This window comes from Protomyctophum bolini (genome assembly GCF_963924005.1).
Source record: "Protomyctophum bolini genome assembly, chromosome: 18".
Taxonomy (NCBI): Eukaryota; Metazoa; Chordata; class Actinopteri; order Myctophiformes; family Myctophidae; genus Protomyctophum; species Protomyctophum bolini.
The window spans coordinates 8701161-8720556 of record NC_137879.1 but is presented as its reverse complement, the minus strand read 5'-3'; the positions used below and the strand labels follow the sequence as shown (position 1 = coordinate 8720556).

General features: G+C 47.5%; 1 protein-coding gene across 1 annotated transcript in view; it reads right to left on the bottom strand.

The window, feature by feature from the left end:
- Positions 1-14201, bottom strand: part of adam12a (ADAM metallopeptidase domain 12a) — a 170606-nt gene extending 156405 nt beyond the window's left edge. The window contains exon 1 of the mRNA XM_080789705.1: positions 13543-14201. Within this exon, the coding sequence (XP_080645831.1) occupies positions 13543-13657 (115 nt within the window). The 5' untranslated portion in view covers positions 13658-14201. The remainder of the gene's footprint in view (positions 1-13542) is intronic.
- Positions 14202-19396: the final 5195 nt, after the last annotated feature.

The window sequence follows — 19396 nt, the reverse complement described above, 5'->3', positions numbered from 1 at the left end:
CGCACACAGATGGAATGACCATCAGCACCCTGTCCTACAGCAGCACGCTTTGAAGACTGGACTTTTACAATCGTGCAGAGACACTTCAAAGCAACCGTGCGTGTATGCAGCGGTGCACCGCCGTTCGTTGCTAACGCGCCGCGCTATAGCAGCTTTAACCCATTCTGACCTGAGATCAGATTCATACGAGGTTTCCACTGGACACACACTGGTCTGATTAACCCATTCTGACCTGAGATCAGATTCTAAAAAATGTCAGTCGTTCTTCGATTTTTCAAAAAATAGCAGACCTACAAGCTCGTGAGCTTGTAGATCTGCTATTTTTCAATAGCTTAAAGCATAACATGATGCTAACACCAAAATGGGTTCCCGTTCAGAATGGGTTAATTCCCATGGTCTAAATGCCATGATCGCAGCGGGGAATTAGGGAGTAAAGCCCCCCCAGCTCATTTCTCGTTCGTGTTCCGGGGTGGGGGATTGTTAAAGGTATAGAACTGGGGGTGGTGGGGGGCTACATGTGTGTGTTCACTGTGCAAGTGGTCTGTGTTGCTTTATTCGGTTGTAAGAGCCGCTAGGAGCACTGAGGGAGGAGGTTGTAAGAGCCGCTAGGAGCACTGAGGGAGGAAGGTTGTAAGAGCCGCTAGGAGCACTGAGGGAGGAGGTTGTAAGAGCCGCTAGGAGCACTGAGGGAGGAGGTTGTGAGAGCCGCTAGGAGCACTGAGGGAGGAGGTTGTAAGAGCCGCTAGGAGCACTGAGGGAGGAGGTTGTGAGAGCCGCTAGGAGCACTGAGGGAGGCGGTTGTAAGAGCCGCTAGGAGCACTGAGGGAGGAGGTTGTAAGAGCCGCTAGGAGCACTGAGAGAGGAAGGTTGTAAGAGCCGCTAGGAGCACTGAGGGAGGAGGTTGTAAGAGCCGCTATAGGAGCACTGAGGGAGGAGGTTGTAAGAGCCGCTAGGAGCACTGAGGGAGGAGGTTGTAAGAGCCGCTAGGAGCACTGAGGGAGGAGGTTGTAAGAGCCGCTAGGAGCACTGAGGGAGGAGGTTGTAAGAGCCGCTAGGAGCACTGAGGGAGGAGGTTGTAGGAGCCGCTAGGAGCACTGAGGGAGGAGGTTGTAAGAGCCGCTAGGAGCACTGAGGGAGGAGGTTGTAGGAGCCGCTAGGAGCACTGAGGGAGGAAGGTTGTAAGAGCCGCTAGGAGCACTGAGGGAGCGGTAAAAGTGGCATGGGGAGAGAGCGCGAGGCCTTTTATTTATCAGTTCAATAAAGGAGAGTGTAAACAGAGGTCTTAATAAAGCAGAGCTCACGGCCTCCGTCATCAGCTCCCCTGTACGCTGCAGTGTACACAAGGAGAGCTTGTGCAATTTATATTGCCTCAATAAAGTCAATACTCTGTGTGTGTGTGTGTGTGTGTGTGTGTGTGGTGCGTGTGTGTGTGGGGGGGGTGGGGGGGGCTAGGTTTGGGGGCAGTCACTGATTGCCTGGTGAATGCATAAAATAAATCGGACTCTCTGTCCCTGTGTGTGTGTCGTGTGTGTGTGTGTGTGCGCGTCGAAGCACGTGTCCAACCACCAATACACCTCAAAAACCAACGCAAACCTCAATTTACAGAATACAGACAATTACACGCACCGCCACCGTGTGTGTGCAGTCAAATGAAAGGAGAGCGATTGAGAATAAGTACACACAGTGGAGGCGGTGTTATCCGTTTGGTTGGTTTGCAACCACTGGTAATTTGCACATGTTGTTAGTGTGTGACAACTCATTTGCACACATAAACATATACATAATAGGCAGTGCTATACGGTCCCCGGCTCATGATTAGCAGTTAACAAGCTGCGAGGCAGAAAGGCGCTGGCTGACAGGGGGGTAGCGAGGAGGAGTGGGCTCACACACACACACACACACACACACACACACACACACACACACACAGTTACAGTTGCGAGGCATCATTAGCCATGACATTCTAAACTGGCTATCATAAAACACTGCATTTCCTTGAACATAAACAGTCTGTTGTTTGCTGTTTCGTGGCCCACTGGGAGCCCATGGATTTCAGGCTCCGTCTCTAAGTGGCCGATCCCAGCGGTCAAATAGACGACCTTTCTGTTGCAAGTCAGCTCTTAATCAAGGCCTTCAAGAGAAGTCCCCCAAATGTCCTCCATGTTATCTCATGGACTCCACCCCCCCTCTCTCTCTCTCCCTCTCTCTCCCTCTCTCTCTCTCTCCCTCATCCCGACCCTGTTGCTGCGCAGGCTTTATTATTACACCCCAGAGTCTGCTTTTTTGAAAACCGGCAGCAATTCACTCCCTGACAGGCAGTTCTGTGAAATAATGTATTCATAACAGCCTTTTGCGCCTTTGCCACAAATGGCATGCTGTTCTTTTCATCTCCTCTAGCTGATGAGGGCACCCTCCCTCCATCCCCCACGGCGTGCGGAGGCGCCTGCATGGTGAGATTCCATACCGGACGCATTCCACATAGGATCCCTGTGTGCGAAAGCGCAGCGCAGGTAGCTAGCGAGGGCCGACCTTTAATCACAACGTCCACTGACAAAGACACATGATGATGACACATCCACAAAAAGACACTATTGTTGTGTTCACACGTGGCAGATGAAACGAAGCCGTCTACCATTCATTGTCGATGAAGACAAAGACGAATGTCTTCCTTGGGAGACAAAATAAAGAAACCTTGAACCTTGAATGGAAGCCAGCGACGTGAAGCTATACGAAGAAGCAGCTATGACGTGTGAAGCTGCTGCAAATTACGCCACGATGCGTTTTTGCATCGTTTCATCTGCCCGTCTGAACGAACGCACCATGTGACTGCAACTCCTCAAAACCTAAAAAAAACGTAAAACCTTATACACTTCGCTGTACGCCGTCAAATAGCGAAAACAGACGATCTACAAGCTCGCAGCGCGGCACAAACGCAACGCAGTGTGCGGCTATTTTCACTGAACGTTTGCCTGTTATGACATGCGCCCCAGAGATAGGGGGAGATAGGGTTCACGTGGCTAAAACAAAATAAAGAACAACGCCTTTGGCAGCTTGAAGAGATACTCTTTGACATGCAGAGAGAAAACTATAACCCCTGAACAGTACGAAAACACGGCGGTGTGGGAGCCGGAGCAGGATTCCTGCAGCATTGTCTCTGACAGATATAGGGAGGACAGCCGTACTAAGTCGGTGCTCAAGACCTTGGGAAAAGAAACCGGACCTGGAGAATCAGAGCCCATGTGGAATCAATCAAGAGCGACGAGCGATAAGTGCAAAATTGGGCCTGCGAGCAAAAATCCAACTGTCAACGAGACACAACAGGAACCGACCGAGGGGCTGAGACACGGTGCCATATGGAAGTGTGTTCTTGTCAATAGAGGGAATCTAATAAGATGATCACCCACACACATCATTTCCCCTGGATCAGCAGCCCGCCTATACGCAGCCCCCGATCCCTTATCCAGACTGCAGGGATGTCTTTAACCCATTTTAGGCGGGAACCCTTTTTGGTGTTTTTAGCATTCCGTTCTACTTTAGCTATTGAAAAATAGCAGATCTACAAGCTCATAAAAATAGCAGATCTACAAGCTCATAGCGTGCCACAGAGTGGCGCGCTACGAGCTTGTAGGTCTGCTATTTTTGAAAAGTCGTGAAAATCTGGCACAAATCTTTGAATATATATTTCAGAGCGAACATTTTTAACTAAAATATTGGCTTCTGGGGGGGGGTCCCTGGAACTACATATTTTGAGATGGGGGTCCGCGGCCCAATAGAGATAATTCTGGGGTCCTTAACATGAAATAGTTTGAGCACCGCTGACATATAGAAACATGGGGTTTTTCTCAAAAATGTTAGGATTTAGAAGACTTTTTTTTAATCGACCTCAGTCCAGAATGGATTAATCAGAGCCCTGGCTGGATGTTTGGGGAACTTGATCCAATACTTTCCCCCCCCCTGCATCATCCTCATCCTCCAACCGGGTCAGGTTGTTATGACACCAGTATCGTGACTGGAGAAAACCCATTTGTTTTTGTCCTAATGGTGAGTGACTGGACTGACGTGCCGTCCGTGACACAAGCTCACTTAATGCCCAATCAGGAGGAGAGACGGATCACATTATGCTAAACTCTGAAGAGGAATGAAATATCGCTGTTGGAAAAGACGGAATGATGAACGATCCGGCAGACAAAGCCATCACAAATGACCTTGTAACAAAGCATTACAGGATTCAATTGTCCTTCATCATCGTGTCTCTCTCTCCCCTCTCTCTCTCTCTCCACCCCCCCCCCTCTCTCTCTCTCTCTCTCTCTTCCCCCCCCTCTCTCCCTCCACCTCTCTCTCTCTCTCATCAGCCTAATCTTCCTCCAGGCGCTGGTCGCTCTCAGGTCACATAGCAGAGTTAAGCGGTTGTGTTTAGAAAGGTGAAAAGTGGTCGTTGGTTTGGTAACCTTGGCTCGCCTCCATCGTAAACTTTTGCTCTGTTTAGGGTGGGGGGGGGGGGGGCATGGGGTTAACCTCCGCAGGGGCAGCAAAAAGGCACCTCACAGAACAGAACCGCTATAGTGACATCATGGTAACACGAGCCCCCGTAGCCCGGGCAGGGGGTCTCCTCAAACGGTGTCAAAAAGGTAGCACCGTTGAGTGTTTTTTTTTGGGGGGGGTTTTTTACGGCGGAATTTATGGGTGAAAAGGTTTCTAAGGAGCCTGACACACCGGGGGGGGGGGGGGGGGGGGGGGTCAGAAATTGGGCAGTTAAAATTAAAAACGTGGGAGCCGGTAGGAGTGCAATGCTCCCCCTGCTGGTCAATAGTTCAATTGTGCTCCCCCCCCCACTCTCTCTCTCTCTCTCTTACACTGTCTCTCTTTCTCTTTCTCCCTCTCTCTACGTCCTCCCCCACCTTGTATACTAACCTCATTTACTGTAACACAAGCCTGATGTCAGCATGTAATTATTCTATGGGAAATGGATGGTCCTGCCACAGAAATTCCCCCTTGGCTCCGCAGGAGGCGGGGTGGGGGTGGAGGTGGGGGGGGGGTCAATGCCGCCCGAGAACCGGGTGTCGTTATTCTCCTGGCAGGTAACACGTCCCTGTCTCGCTACCCCCCTTACATCCGCGTGTGCACACACACACACACACACACACACACCACACACCACACAGACACACAGTCACACACACACACACAGCCAGCCCCGCTGCCTGCCTGCCGCCTGGCGAGGTGCCCGTGAGCCTGGCAACAAAAGGTCAGAGTCTGAGAACTCTATAGGCTGTGTGGAGCGGTGCTGTGCGAAAGCCTGTTAACCCATTTTGGGCTGGACCGGGAACCCCTTTTGGTGTTAGCATTATGTTGTGCTTTATAGCTATTGAAAAATAGCAGATCTACAAGCTCATAGCACGCCACCGAGTGGCGCGCTACGAGCTTGTAGGTCTGCTATTTTTGAAAAAAAAATCGAAGAACGACTGACATAGAAACATAGCTTTTTCAAAAAACTGTCAGGATGTAGAAGACATTTTTTTAGAATCTGATCTCAGGTCAGAATGGGTTAATACAGTGAGTGTACCGTACTGTCCCGGCGATGGGTTTCATTTACAGGGCTCTGTAGCCTACCCCCCCCCCCCACCCCCGGCTCTGTCATCATGGGAAGCACATGTCTGGCACCGACTCAAAGTGGAAAGCCTCCAGCTCCACCAGGGAAACAGGGGGGTGGGGTGGGGTGGCGTGGGGTGGGGGTTGCCATCATCAGCCACCATCGTAGACCGGCTCTGTTTTATTTATTTATATATTTAGTTCTCTATAATGTACCGCAGCACACACACAGCTGTGCGTGCGTCTCTTGCGGTGTGGCGGCGGAGGAGACCGGGCCTGGGAGGGGGAGGGGGGGACCGCCACGTCATCATCATGCCTCGCTCCGGCGGCCCAGACAGACACTGATATTAAAAAAGGAAAGGTCAAGTCTGGGAACATCATCATCGGTCAGAAATGTTCACTTCTTCTTCTAGGGCTGCTGATGAATCAGGAGGAGGAGAGGAGGCTGCTCAGAGCCCTGTACGGAGCAGAGGAGGCTGCTCAGAGCGCGTGACACCAAGTGTCGTCATACTGTGTTGTTGTTGTTGTGTGGCGAAAATAGCTTTAATACGGTCATTTACAAGTTCATCGGTTACTTTGGAAAGATGTTTTCAAAACCCCATTTAAGACCTGAGGCCGATTCTACAAATGCCTTCTAAATCAGTACTAGTTCTCAAATGTTTTCTTAAATTCTAAATTATTAACACTTTCAAGATTAAAAAACAAAACAAAAATAGCAGACGTGCTTTGTGCATCTGGAATTTTGGAAGCCTTGCCGAGGCATGAGGCCCATAGGGCAGGAGCCTATCTCCTGTTACATGACGTATACATACACCCTCTGGACATGACGCTAGTACAGTATGTCGCAGGGACTTACCCCCAATCCTGAGGGCCAAGCAGGGAGGCACTGGGTCCCATTCCCAGTCTTTGCCCTCCCAGTCCCAGGGCGGGACACTCTAACCACAAGGCCACTGAGCTGGTGGTATATTTTGGAGTAGCCAACGATACAATCTAAAATGAAAACATGGACGACACTAGTGTGACACAGACAGAGTCGACCAGTTTTAAAAGGGAGAAGTGATTAGTTTGAAAACGTCTCCAACCCTCTGATGGGCTGATCCTGCCCGTGGTCAAGAAGGTGGAAGGCTACTTGACATTCTGGCACCAGTGTGCAGCTAACTATTTGATGTGAGTGTCTGACTGTGCTGCGCCTCACTTAAAAATACATCACATGCCCGGCTTGGCTTCTCCAGCATAAATCAGACAACATGAGTGGCAGCAGCTCCACTTTCACATTGCAAAGTGGATGCATACATTATCCCACTCCACCTGAAAGGGGTGTTTTTCCATCTGTATACTGAATCCTTTCAACTTCAGAATGTATAATTGAACACAGAATAGAATCCGCTGCAGGGGAATGTCTCCTCATATCATCAAATTGTGCCTAAATATTGAAACTAAAATCATTTCTTGAACGGATATCATTGCCGTTCGGATATCATTCACGGTATTTGTTCGAAAACCAATACCGTACCAGCCAACTGCCATTAAGTATTTGCATTGGTTCTGCAATGTGGTTATCTACCTAATGTCTGTCGGCCAGCCAGCCTGCCAGCCAGCCAGCCAGCCAGCCAGCCAGCCAGCCAGCCAGCCAGCCTGCCTGAGGCAAATGTCACTGCCATTGACCATTACCATATGGAGGTCTTAACAAAACCCTTTTTTAACTTTATCAAAGTGTATGCCGTTTATCACCGTCTTTCGCCAGGACTGCACTTTTAGCCTGCACAACTACACATCCGGGTACGTTGGGTTACAGCACAGTTGGTTTCCTGTCAAATTCAGTTACCTCTCGTCACCTCCATGAGGCACAGCGCGAGCAGCGACAGGTGCGGGCGAACGTGCGCGAGTGCGAACGTGTGTGCATGTGTGAGGTCCGCTGATGGGTTGCACGCACGAACGTGTGATCTATTAAATCACATTACCCACACAGTGACAATCTTCAGTGATAATTTGGTGTTCGAATGGGTAAGATCTAGTAGTTATTTTTAATTTTCCACCCAGTTAAAGCCCCTACAGTTAAGTACATTGAATGTAGTTCTCACCACTCACCTCACCAGCCATACTGGTAGTTAGGCAGTAGGCTATGTGAGACTGAAGCCCCATGAACCCTCAGTCACCCTAAACCACGGTTCAGATCTCTCCACCCAGCCACCTCACTCATGCACACAGTCATCGTCTCGCTGTTCTCTTCTCCAGCTTGTTCATGATGTATTGAGCGTGTAAGCTTCTGTGAAGCTGTAAATCTTCATTTTATGTGACCACCATTGTACATTGTGTCTCTCTCTCTCTCTCTCTCTTGACAATACTTGTTGTTCCGTCAATCGGACAGGAGGACAGCAGAGAGCCAGGAAACAGAGAGGGGGAAGGACGAGCAACACAGTACAGGTCCCCGGGCGGAATCGAACCAGGGATGTCGCAACAACCACATGGTCAACGTGCTATCCGCGCACACAGACACTCCCCCATTGTTCTTATACCTTGAGCTACAAGTTAACACTTTTTATGCCCCTAGACGCTAGAGTGTGTGGCAGACGAGGCAGATTTTACTGGGAAAAGCCCCGCCGCCTTCCATCCCCACCCCCCCCCCCCCCCCCCCCCCCCCAAACCCAGAAGGTATAATGCTCCAAAACCCTGCGCTAATAAGTCTGATCTCTCTTTAGAAGCGTTAATATTCCAAACGAGATGCTTTTGGTTATGAGCCAGAAATTAAGGACAGAACATCTGTGTTCTGATCAAAACCATGGAGAGCACCTGTAGATTCAGAGATAATAGTGTAGTTATAAAAAATAGCGGTTGCGTTTTATACCATTAAAAAGGACCGAAAGACTCCTCCAGACATCCTGGGCCTCCTTACGGGTGTAATTATACACCCCTAAAGTGCATTAAGTATTAATGTAAGAAAAGGCGTAATAAATACAAGTGAATGTGAATGTCTCTCCACCAAGACAAACTCTTTATCTTGTCAAACTAAAATATGTTTGCCAATTTATTGTTCAAATGTGCCAATTCAAAACCACACATTGAACCACTTACAGTAAGTCCTGTAAATTACTTTGGCTATTTGTGATACAAGTTGTTTATTTAGCTTGTAGATTGGCCAATTCTAAAATCTTTTGGAACATCTTTGAAAACTTTCTTCTATAATTAGATGCCCACAATAGGGATATCAGGTGTAACGTGGTTAAGATCGTTTTCACAATATCCTAGTATCCTCCCCTCTCTATATATTTTGACAAAGCTACGGTAACTTGATGTGTCGAACGGACAGTGTATGAAATGATATCTATATTGTGCCTCGCTGGACACTGCGCTCCACAGAGAGTACAGCACACTAACTGACCTGAATACTAGGTCTGCATCCTGCCAAGAAAACTGCAGAGGTGAAACGTTGATATGGTGGAACATGAGCTAACCCAGATAGATTTGACACTGACTAAGTGTAGAGAGGCCGAGCCAACTGGACTCTCTGACCAGACAACAGACAGAGAGAGAGACAGAGAGACAGAGAGAGAGAGAGAGAAGACCCAGAGGGGAGGGCCCTGCCGGGCTGAACTCTGACCCAGTCTGGGTGTGAAAGTCCGATGAGAAAGCCCAGAGTAAGAGTTGGGTTTCAGTCAGCCTGTTAAAACTTTTTTGCTATTAGGGGTCAAACGAGTCCAGCGCTGCTCTGCGAAAGCTTGATGCAACTCACATCACAGCGCGTGCAGACACACAGCCAGCAGGCCCAGCTATACTTTCCTCCTCACTCATATCAAATAATCCCATCGTGGAATTGCAAACCGCTCCAGTCGATCTGCCTCGATATCCTCATACAACTGCTCTTGGCATATAGCCTCTCATGTATCAATCTCCCTCAAGAACTCCGTTAGTCTGTGAGAAGACCTGAATAATCCATTCGCCCCAAGACTGATCTCAAAAACGCCTCTGACCCCTCGAAAGGGGTCACGTCATGGAGATACCATCTCTCTTATGGGAGGACGCTGCGTGTTGACGGAAGGAATGCTCCACTACTGCGGTCCAAAAATATATTCACAGCTCAACTTTCATTTGTTTGAGTGTGCGTCAAAGCGAGTGGGGGGCTCGCTCATATAGCGCTGCAACGCATGGGGAAGGGGAGGGGAGGGGAGAGGGGAGGGGAGGGGAAGGGCCGTGTTGGCTGCGTGTGAGGCAGCACAGCTGGCTGGTAAATACGGCCTGACACTAATAGTGTGTCAGCCATCGGAGGAAAATCATTCACACAAGCGATCCCCCGGCCTATAGGAGGACAGGAACATGCACGGAGGAGACGGGGGAGAACGGAACAGACACGAGAGCTCAAGGAAAAGAGGAAAAGGGGCCCCGTTAAAAATGTATGCAAACATGACATCGCATGGAGGAGCCGCCGCTCCTCTGACTTCAGTTCTCTGTGAGCAACTGTGAGTTCCTGACAGCACGTCAGTGTGCTGGGGGAAAAGAGACAGTGAGAGAGAGAGAGAGAGAGAGAGAGAGAGACAGAGAGAGAGAGAGAGAGCAGTGATAAAAGGAACACTAATGACTTCTGCTCATTTCACATTAACGTGAAGTCAGGCGCCACGCTGCGTCTCACAGCGTACGGCTCCAATGCAGGCTAGCCCCCCCGCCTCCGCCAAGCGTTTATAAGCACCTGTTCGACCCCCCCCCCCCTCCCCTGTCCCCCCGAAGGGCATCGTTTGCAATCAGTCCGAAAGACCCCCAACCTGGTAAATGCTTCCTGCCAGCCTAGCCAGCCAGCCAGCGAGCGCTGTTCTACTCATTCTTTACACACGTGCGCACACAGTCACACACACGCACACGCACACGCACACACTAGACCTGACAACGCCTGAGAAGAGCGAGTCAGAGGCCGTGTCAAAAAGCATCCTCGTTTCATCAATCATGATGAAACGATGATGAACATGCGAGCGCTTCCACCGCCTTCAATCACCGTCTCTGACACATTCCACATTATGCTGCACGGAATTAATTGCCCGGCGGATCCCGCTGTGTGCCGGTGACAGCCCAGCACAGGGTGTTTTTTTAACCCATTCTGACCTGAGATCAGATTCTAAAAATGTCTTCTATACATCCTGACAGTTTTCTGAAAAAGCTATGTTTCTATGTCAGTGGTTCTTGAATTTTTCAAAAATAGCAGACCTACAAGCTCGTAGCGCGCCACTCGGTGGCGCGCTATGAGCTTGTAGATCTGCTATTTTTCAATAGCTAAAACATAACATAATGCTAACACCAAAAGGGGTACCCTGCCCAAAATGGGTTAAGTTGAACCATTTAATAAATAAGCCTATATCGTATAAGACAAATAGTGGGAAAATAGAGCTGATCGACAAATTCAATGTGTCACGAGTCACGACACGTTGTAAACTTGTAGATCAGCTTCTTTTTTTGTTGTTTTTTGTTGGCCCAAATATGGACCTGATCGCCACAGTGATTGATGAGGGGGCTGCTTATCACCTGGTGCAGTGGTTCTCAAACTATGAGCCGAGACCCCCAGGGCGGTCCACACATGATTTTTTGGGGGGGGGGTCCCAAATAAGATGAAATAAGAAAGAAAGAAAGAAAGACCATTAATCGACCTAAAGTATAAATATATTGAAAATATCCCATCTACACCAAGATCTACAAGCTAACAACACCTCTCGCAAGGTGTGAGCTTGTAGATCTGCAATTTTCACAATATTTATCTGTGGAAATCAGAGTCAAACTAAATGTAATGCCGTACAATTCCAAGTGCTTGTCAGGGTGTGTGTGTGTGTGTGGGGGGAGGGGGGGGGGGGATTTCCTGCCACGTAATTGATATTGCTGAATAAAGCCCCTCTCCACCACACACACACACACACACACACACAAGTAAGATGCCAGAAGCGACTTCGCCGTGCACGCATCCGCCTTGTTGACGGCAGATTGCTGGGCGAGTGCTGGCGCTTTGGCATGGGGGGGGTCTGATCAACATAGAATTAATTCTGTACATGTCTTGAGTGTACAGGGTTTGATGAGGTCAGATCAACATAATGGAATGTTAAAACAGGTCAGCTCCATATATGGAGATCTAAGGGTGGCAGCGGGAGGGGACATTCTCTTGAGTGTACAGGGTTTGATGAGGGCCCGGGCGGGTAGGGCCGGGCCTTAACTTCCGGGCCTGTTTGAGAACTCTATAGTTTTCAGTGGTTGCCAGGTGGTGCAGGCTGCACTAATAACTTTGGGGCAGGCCCGTCTAGAGTTTGAATGGACAGGTATCAGTCAAAAGGGATCTCCATTTATGGGCATAACAGGGATTGTATTAGGGTATCAGCTGGGAATGCCCCATTACCTGAATACCCATATATGGCAGTTCAACACTGACATCATCAGGTGGGACTAACGACACATCACTCTGACAGTATCTGGATCTCCTTATATGGCAATAATGACACATCACTCTGGACAGCAGACTAAACAGCATAAAAGAAACCTCTCTGCTTTCAACCAGCGCACCAAGCCCCCCAGTAAGGCTACCCAACGTTGAAGCTGACACTATACCTACTGGCGAAAAGTGGAACTGCAGCATGTTCATGGTTTTCAAAGTGTCCATGCAGGGCTCCATGATGACGTCATGGACAGTGGGCTCACTTCAGTCCAGGAGGTAAGTGAGCCCAGTGTCCATGACATCATGGAGTCCATGGACACTTTGAAAACCTAAAATATCGAACAATACATAGCCTATTACCCACCTAAAGAAACCCAGGAAAGTGTTTCTCGTCTCCCAAACATCATTAAAATAAAATCTGGTTGCAAAAGTCCCTTTAACCCATTGCCCATTGTAATAAAAAATAAATAATGACAAGACTACTATACAGACTGTCACTCAGAAAATGACATGGCCTTTTTGATCTACACTATTCATTTAAAAAAATCACAAGCCGCAATGTGGTTTTTCGCATGGATTGTCCCAGTGTGTGTCTGTAGCCTACTCTGTAAGAGACCAGCCCTGCCCTGGCATCGAGAAAATCAATCATTAAAATAATAATGAACTTGGGACTTTAACTATAGACAATAACAGCTTCGACCAAAATTACTTTGACAAAGAAAGCTTCTTTACCATTACCAACATCAACATCATCATCCTTTCCACACAGACAGAGAGAGACATAGACTAGAGGCTATCCTCCTGACTCTGGGTGGACAGCATGCTAATCCGTTACGCGTTCTAGGCGCATTCATAATGCCATTACACCATCCATGGCAGGAGATATGAAAACCCCTTCCCAGTCTGGGAGAGGTTCAGCATAGCCTCTGTTATGGATCTATTCTGGACCGTATGGTATGGTGCGCTAAAGCTTTCGAGGCACACAACTTGGAAGGAATGAGAGAGCAGAGAGGAGAGCATGACAAATGTACTGTCTCTATCCATCCATATACTGTTAATACTGTTACTGGAGCGGCTCCAGTAACAGTATAATGCCAACAGATTCAACAGAACAGAACAGAACAGAACAGAACAGGCACAAGGAAGGGCGCGCAGCGCGAATTAAATGTACACCTGCAGGCTATATACCCGATTGCATTGTATGATTGGACAAATGTGTTCTCGTTCAAGACATTTGCTACAAATGTAGTCAATTCGTGCACAGAAACCATGCAGTCAGTCAGTGCAAACGACTGAAAAAGACTTTTGTGGTTTTGTTTGTAGAGAGAGAGAGAGAGAGAGAGAGAGAAGAGAGAGAGAGGGGAATCCATCCGTCCATCCGTGTTAGACTCAGAAGACTTCACAGATGTATTTAATCGATTTTGACATGTGCATGTCTGTCATAGGAGCGTACAGACAGACTCGATGCATCGTACACTCAAATGCATCCACGAGTCTTGCTCCAAGGCTACTAAACAGTAGTATTACTACACCGCGCACATTGAAACTCTTCTTACCTTGGGCTTGGGGAGGTTTGGAGCGCGCGTCGGACGCACAGACGCATATCGCGATGAGCTGAAGCGCTGTCCAAAATGTAAACTTGAGGAGAACCCTGCAGCGCCGGCTGTTCATGATGATGATGATTGATGATGGTGATGATGATGCCACCCGGCGATCCGATCCGGACGGACGGACGGACTGACTGACGGGGCCGTGAGGACTGGACTATCTCTCTCTCTCTCTCTCTCTCTCTCTCTCTCTCTCCACTCCTCCGACCGACCTCTCTCTTCTCTCACCACGGCAGCTCTGCCATGATTATAGTTACACAGCTCAACAGCTGATGAGTGCAAAGACCCCAAATTACTTCCTGAAATATGAGCGAGAGAGAGAGAGCGAGAGAGAGAGAGAGAGCCGTTGGAGTCCAACGGTTGGACAATCCACAAGAGCCGTTATATACGGCTATTCAAACTCCCCTCCTTCCTTCCTTCCTTCCTTCCCCGGCGCACTAGCGGGCGGCACTACACTACACCGCTGGTTTAGACATTCACTCAGTGATGATGATGTATGTTCAAAGAAACTCGTCATCTGTCTCTTGCGTGTAAAAAAGAAAAGAAAAGTGCAGCTAAAAGGATTCCAAATGGTTGTACTCGCACAGTACACACTACAAAGAAGACATCGTTTCCAGAGCAGTTACTGCATGGCCAAAAGAAGTGTTGTCTTATGAGTCTGCGACCATGTGCTTTCCTCGGAGGAGCGTCCCTCCTCCTCCTCCGGGTCCTAGAGAGAGACCATATCCTGATTTTGGACAGAATAACCTAGAATGGGTTCCTTTCCTTTCCTTTTCCTGCGAGCAGTGCGAGGTTGTTAACCTCTAGATGCGATCAGAGTTCGGCAAGCAACAGCTAGCGTCGTGTGACTGTGATGTGCTTGACAGTGATGGCTCACATGCTGTAAATAAATAGGATATGAATAATGCATATGTCAGACATATACCCTTTACTCCCACATGTCATGAGTGACTCATGACATGTTTTATTCAATGGCTGAATGAATGACCATAAAATACATACCTACTTGAAAAGCACTTGTAGAAGTGCCGGTCCGATTTTTTGCTAATTGAATACTTTATTAACAGTTTGCTGTTTGCAGGGGGGGGGGCTCATGAAAGTATAGGCTACACTACAGTAGAAATGCACTCTGTTAGTGCACTAGCATATGCAAATGCATTTATTCTCGAAAAGATGGAATTTGAGGTTTCCCCTCATTTGCAATGCTGTCGAGATCAGATCACACGCACACACACACACACACACACACATGCACACACATGCACACACACACACACACACACACACACACACACACAGAGAGAGACAGAGAGAGAGAGAGAGAGACAGACAGACACACACACCAACAATTAAGACACAGATATAGAGAAAAAAACTAAATAGACCAAAACATAAAACGAGTCAGATAAAAAACAGTTACATCTGTGCGTCGATCATTCGTGACGTGACACATAAAGCTGTGCTCTCTCTGTCAGCTGTGATGGGCAACAACAAACGTGCTGCTCTTCCATTTTCATGTCTGCAGTCAGTCAGTATTGCCCAAAGCACTGCATGCCATGGCAAATTAGTTTGGAAGGCAAGGCAACACAAAACTGGAAAGCCTCTCTTCATCCTGGAGAAGATTTCAAAATGAAATCAAAGTAAACCTTTCAGTGACGTCTTGTGGTGACGTGATTCAATTGAAGTCACATAATCTCCAGGAACCTTCAATTCCCACCAGAGCATATCCTGCACCCTACCCTTTACAGCAGTGGTTTTCAAGCTGTGGTGCGGGGACCACCAGTGGTCCTTCAGGGGGGTTCCAGGTGGTCCCCAGGCTACTGTAAATGACAGAGAGTTGGGGTGGCAGTAGACTGTTTCCTCTCGCAATTTTCAAATGCTTCCGTCATACTGTACATACATTCTATATCGCATTCGGGGATTGTGGAATAGTTGTCTGGCTGGCTATGCGAGACTATAGGGCGGCAGTGGCTCAGCGGTAGAGTGGCCGGATGGGAATAACCACGAGGTTCACATGCAGTTTGATCCCGGCCTCCCTCAGAGTTAGTGTCGAAGTGTCCTTGAGCAAGACTCCGCCTGGCTCCGCCTTTCCTCCGCCTTCATCTGTGTATGAATGTGTTTAAATCTTTGAAATATTACGCTCATATTATTACGCTCAAATGACGTTCTCAACTGTCGACCTTCATCGTGGAATTGTCATCCATCTTCTTGGTGAGAGCTGAGTTTGATGTGTTCATGTATGAATCATGTTGCACAAGATTATGTCACTATGTGTGCTAGAAATAAAATGATCTGCTTTCTCTTCTAGTTTGTGTCAGTCTGTCACAAGTCTGTCATCAGGGTGTCGACTTTGACATCAGATCTTCCAAGACATTTAGGACTTCGGATCAGCCCTTCCTTTTCCATACAGAGACCGCTTCCCACGTCATTGGTCCCTGTATCGCGCACGTGCACGCACGCACGCACGCAAATATGAGATCTGCCCTCTTTGGTAGAAGTCGGAAGCACATTTACACAAACTATTTACCTGAACCAGCTTGATGTCAACTACTTTGTTTGTGGACAGATGATCATGGCATTTTGAGCCATAAACTTTGCGCATATAGGCCTGAACTGTCAGCTCTCATCACCACCAAGAGGTACCATTTCCCTCTGGTTTCAGTCCCTCAAGTATAGGTCGTCTGCTGTGATCACCATTGATGCAGCAGGGAAGGCAAAATGTAGTTATGCGCGTGATTTCCATGCGCCACCGTATTCGCAATGTAAAAATAATAAAGTACCTCTGTAACAGTGTCCATAGTTTAATAACATCATGTACTACAGTGCATGACCATCCCTCTAGTAGCAGTGTGGCGTGCAATGGCCCTATGAATGAAAATGTCATTGTGGAAGTCCCAGGGGGATAAAACACAAATGTTATTTTCTTTACCAACCTTGTTGGTCTGGATTAGGTGGAAAGCTGTGTAGTTGTCAGCCTTCTATCCCAGGTCAGGATCCAAAAAGCAGAACTCACGGACACAAGGAATAGACTTATAAAGTCTTTACTTGGCAAAAGTAGAAATCAGGTACACCTTACAAGGCAAGAATAAATGAATACACAAGGCAGAGCAAACTGCTAAACCAACAACCACATGAGAGCATCAAGGGCTATATATAGACTATAGGTTCATTAGGGAGCAGGTGAGGTGAAACACACAGGTGGGCCCAGGTAGTCATCAGGGCAGTGGATGAGTGGGTGTAGTGGCACAGACTGTGGCCAGGGCTGTGACAGTAGTACTAGAAGCCAGCTAGTGGCTGTCTGACACTTAGCTCTGGTCCATAGCGTTAGAAGGAGTTCTCCTTTAAAACTCCTGACACTATAGAGGTGAATAGGTTCCCTGCCTGAGAGCTGCCCATTACAGTGTTGTTTTTGTCAGCAAATTTCTATTTTAGTTTAGTCATAGTCTTTTAGTCACATTTTAGTCACCTGGAATGTTTTAGTGTAGTCGACTAAATGTCATGCGATTTTAGTTGACTAAATCTACAGTTGATTTAGTCGACTAATGTGTATTTTGGTGGGGCTTGATGCCCGACATTTTGTCATGTAGTTTCCATTTAGTTTCAGTCGATGAAATCAACACTGCCCAAAAGTGGTTGACGGCATTATTGTCTGGTGTGTGAGCAACTCTGGTGGAGGCACTTCTGGATCATGGAATGGAACGTTCCTTCAACAAATGAATGCACCCTGCAGACTGTCCAGCAGGTGGGCTACGTTTGGAGTACACAAACTAACCGATGCCCTGTGGTGTCTATAGGCTCTGTTGACAAAGGAAAACACAACCATTTTCTAGGAACGGAGAAAGTGTTCCACGAAACACTGCATCTCTCTCTCTGCATTTTGAGACATTTAGAAAACTAGTATAAAGGTGTGGACTGCAGAGGCGGGTGGATGCTGGTGGTGACTCTCAGCTCTGAGACGTTTATAAAACCAGTATGAAGGTGTGGACTGCAGAGGTGGGTGGATGGGGGTGGATGCTGGTGGTGACTCTCAGCTCTCGGATACTGTGACGCTTCACAAAATCAATCCACTTCATCATGTTCAATCATGTTACCAAGATTGCCTTTTTTCACCTTAGAAATATTGCACGAATCAGAGCCTATTTGTCTTTGGACGATGCAAAAAACGCTAATCCACGCCTTTGTTTTTTCTCGGCTTGATTACTGCAATGCACTTTTTTCTGGACTGCCTAAGAAAACAACTGACAGATTACAACTTGTCCAAAATGCAGCAGCCAGAGTTTTAACTAGAACTAAGATGAGAGAACATATTACTCCAGTTTTGGCTTCACTGCACTGGCTTCCGGTTGTTTTTAGGATTGATTTTAAAATTATTTTACTTGTGTATAAAGCTCTCAATGGTCTCGCACCTTCCTACCTACATGACTGCCTGCCTAAATATGTCCCAAACCGCCCCCTAAGGTCTTCCACTGCTGGCCTGCTCGCTTATGTCATATTGTGTTACGTAAATATGCAAACCTTTATGTCACAGAGGAAAACCTGAGAGAATATCCGCTTCCATTAGAACAGAAAATAACTTTGATGAACCACAGCATCACTAATCTTTCACCAAAAATAGCCAATCTACGGCTATTTTTGGTGAAGAGAGTTGGTGTAGATGGAAAAAGATCTCAAGTACAGTGCATGTACCGTCGGATCAGGGGTCCAGCGTTTGGTTCCCATTAATAAATATGCACTGCATAATTTGCCAAAGTGCAACTCAGGTCCGTTTTACTAAGTATAAGGTCTCAGTGGTTTGGTCATATTGATGAATTCCAAACATCAAAGTATTCTGCGTTGAAACACTGATTTAGAATGTAAAATGTTGCATGCGGTAAAACTACATTATTATTACGTTTTGTTTTATTGGACAATTCATTTGCCATGACAACATTTGTGCTGTCATTGTGTGATTATGACTAGCATTGTGCAGAATACACAATGACGTTGCTCAAACTGAATGGCCCGTTTGGCAGCAACACACCACATGGCAGGCCAGTTTTGGAAGGCAACAGCAACACATGCACAAAGCAGCCACATGTGCCTGCGGGGCCAGTGGCGCGCTGAAAAGCCTCTCTTCATCCACGGAGAAGAAAGAAAGAAATCAAAGTAACCTTTCGGGGTTCTGCGTTTCAGAATGACGTCTTGCGGTGAAGTCACGATACATGTTGTACACCTCATGCTGTTGCTTATGCAAAAACAAAACAAAACAAAAACAAAAAGCTGGTTTGTTTATATGCGATCTGAAATAGTAGCAACATATGGGAGCCTCTCGGTGTCATCCAGGGTTAGATTAGGTTAGTGTCTCCCCGTGTCCCCTAGGGTAGGTACCCTCACAAAAAACATGCAGTAATCCTGGTCTCTAAACTGCCTCCCCCTGGCCAGCCGGGGCGCCTGATGGAGGGCAAAGGAACTGGTTGGAATAACGTGTTCCTTCCATACGCTATACGTCCAACCAGGGAAACTCCCCCCCTGTCAGGTGTAAAGGAGCAACTTGGACACTCAGGCATGAAGGAAGCATGAGTTCAAGTCCGTTGCTCTCCCCTTGTCCCCCATATATGGGGAGTAGGTTGGCGGAGGGTGTGTAGACTAGAGCCCAGGATCACATTAGATAATTGACACAGGGGTGAAAATGGGTTACAAAATCGTGGGATATATATTTTTTTTTTAAAGGAAAAACATTAGGTTAGTGTCGCGATCTCCATATATGGAGATGGCTACCGGTATATGGTTCCGGACTCTCATACTCAACACGGAACGTGGGAAG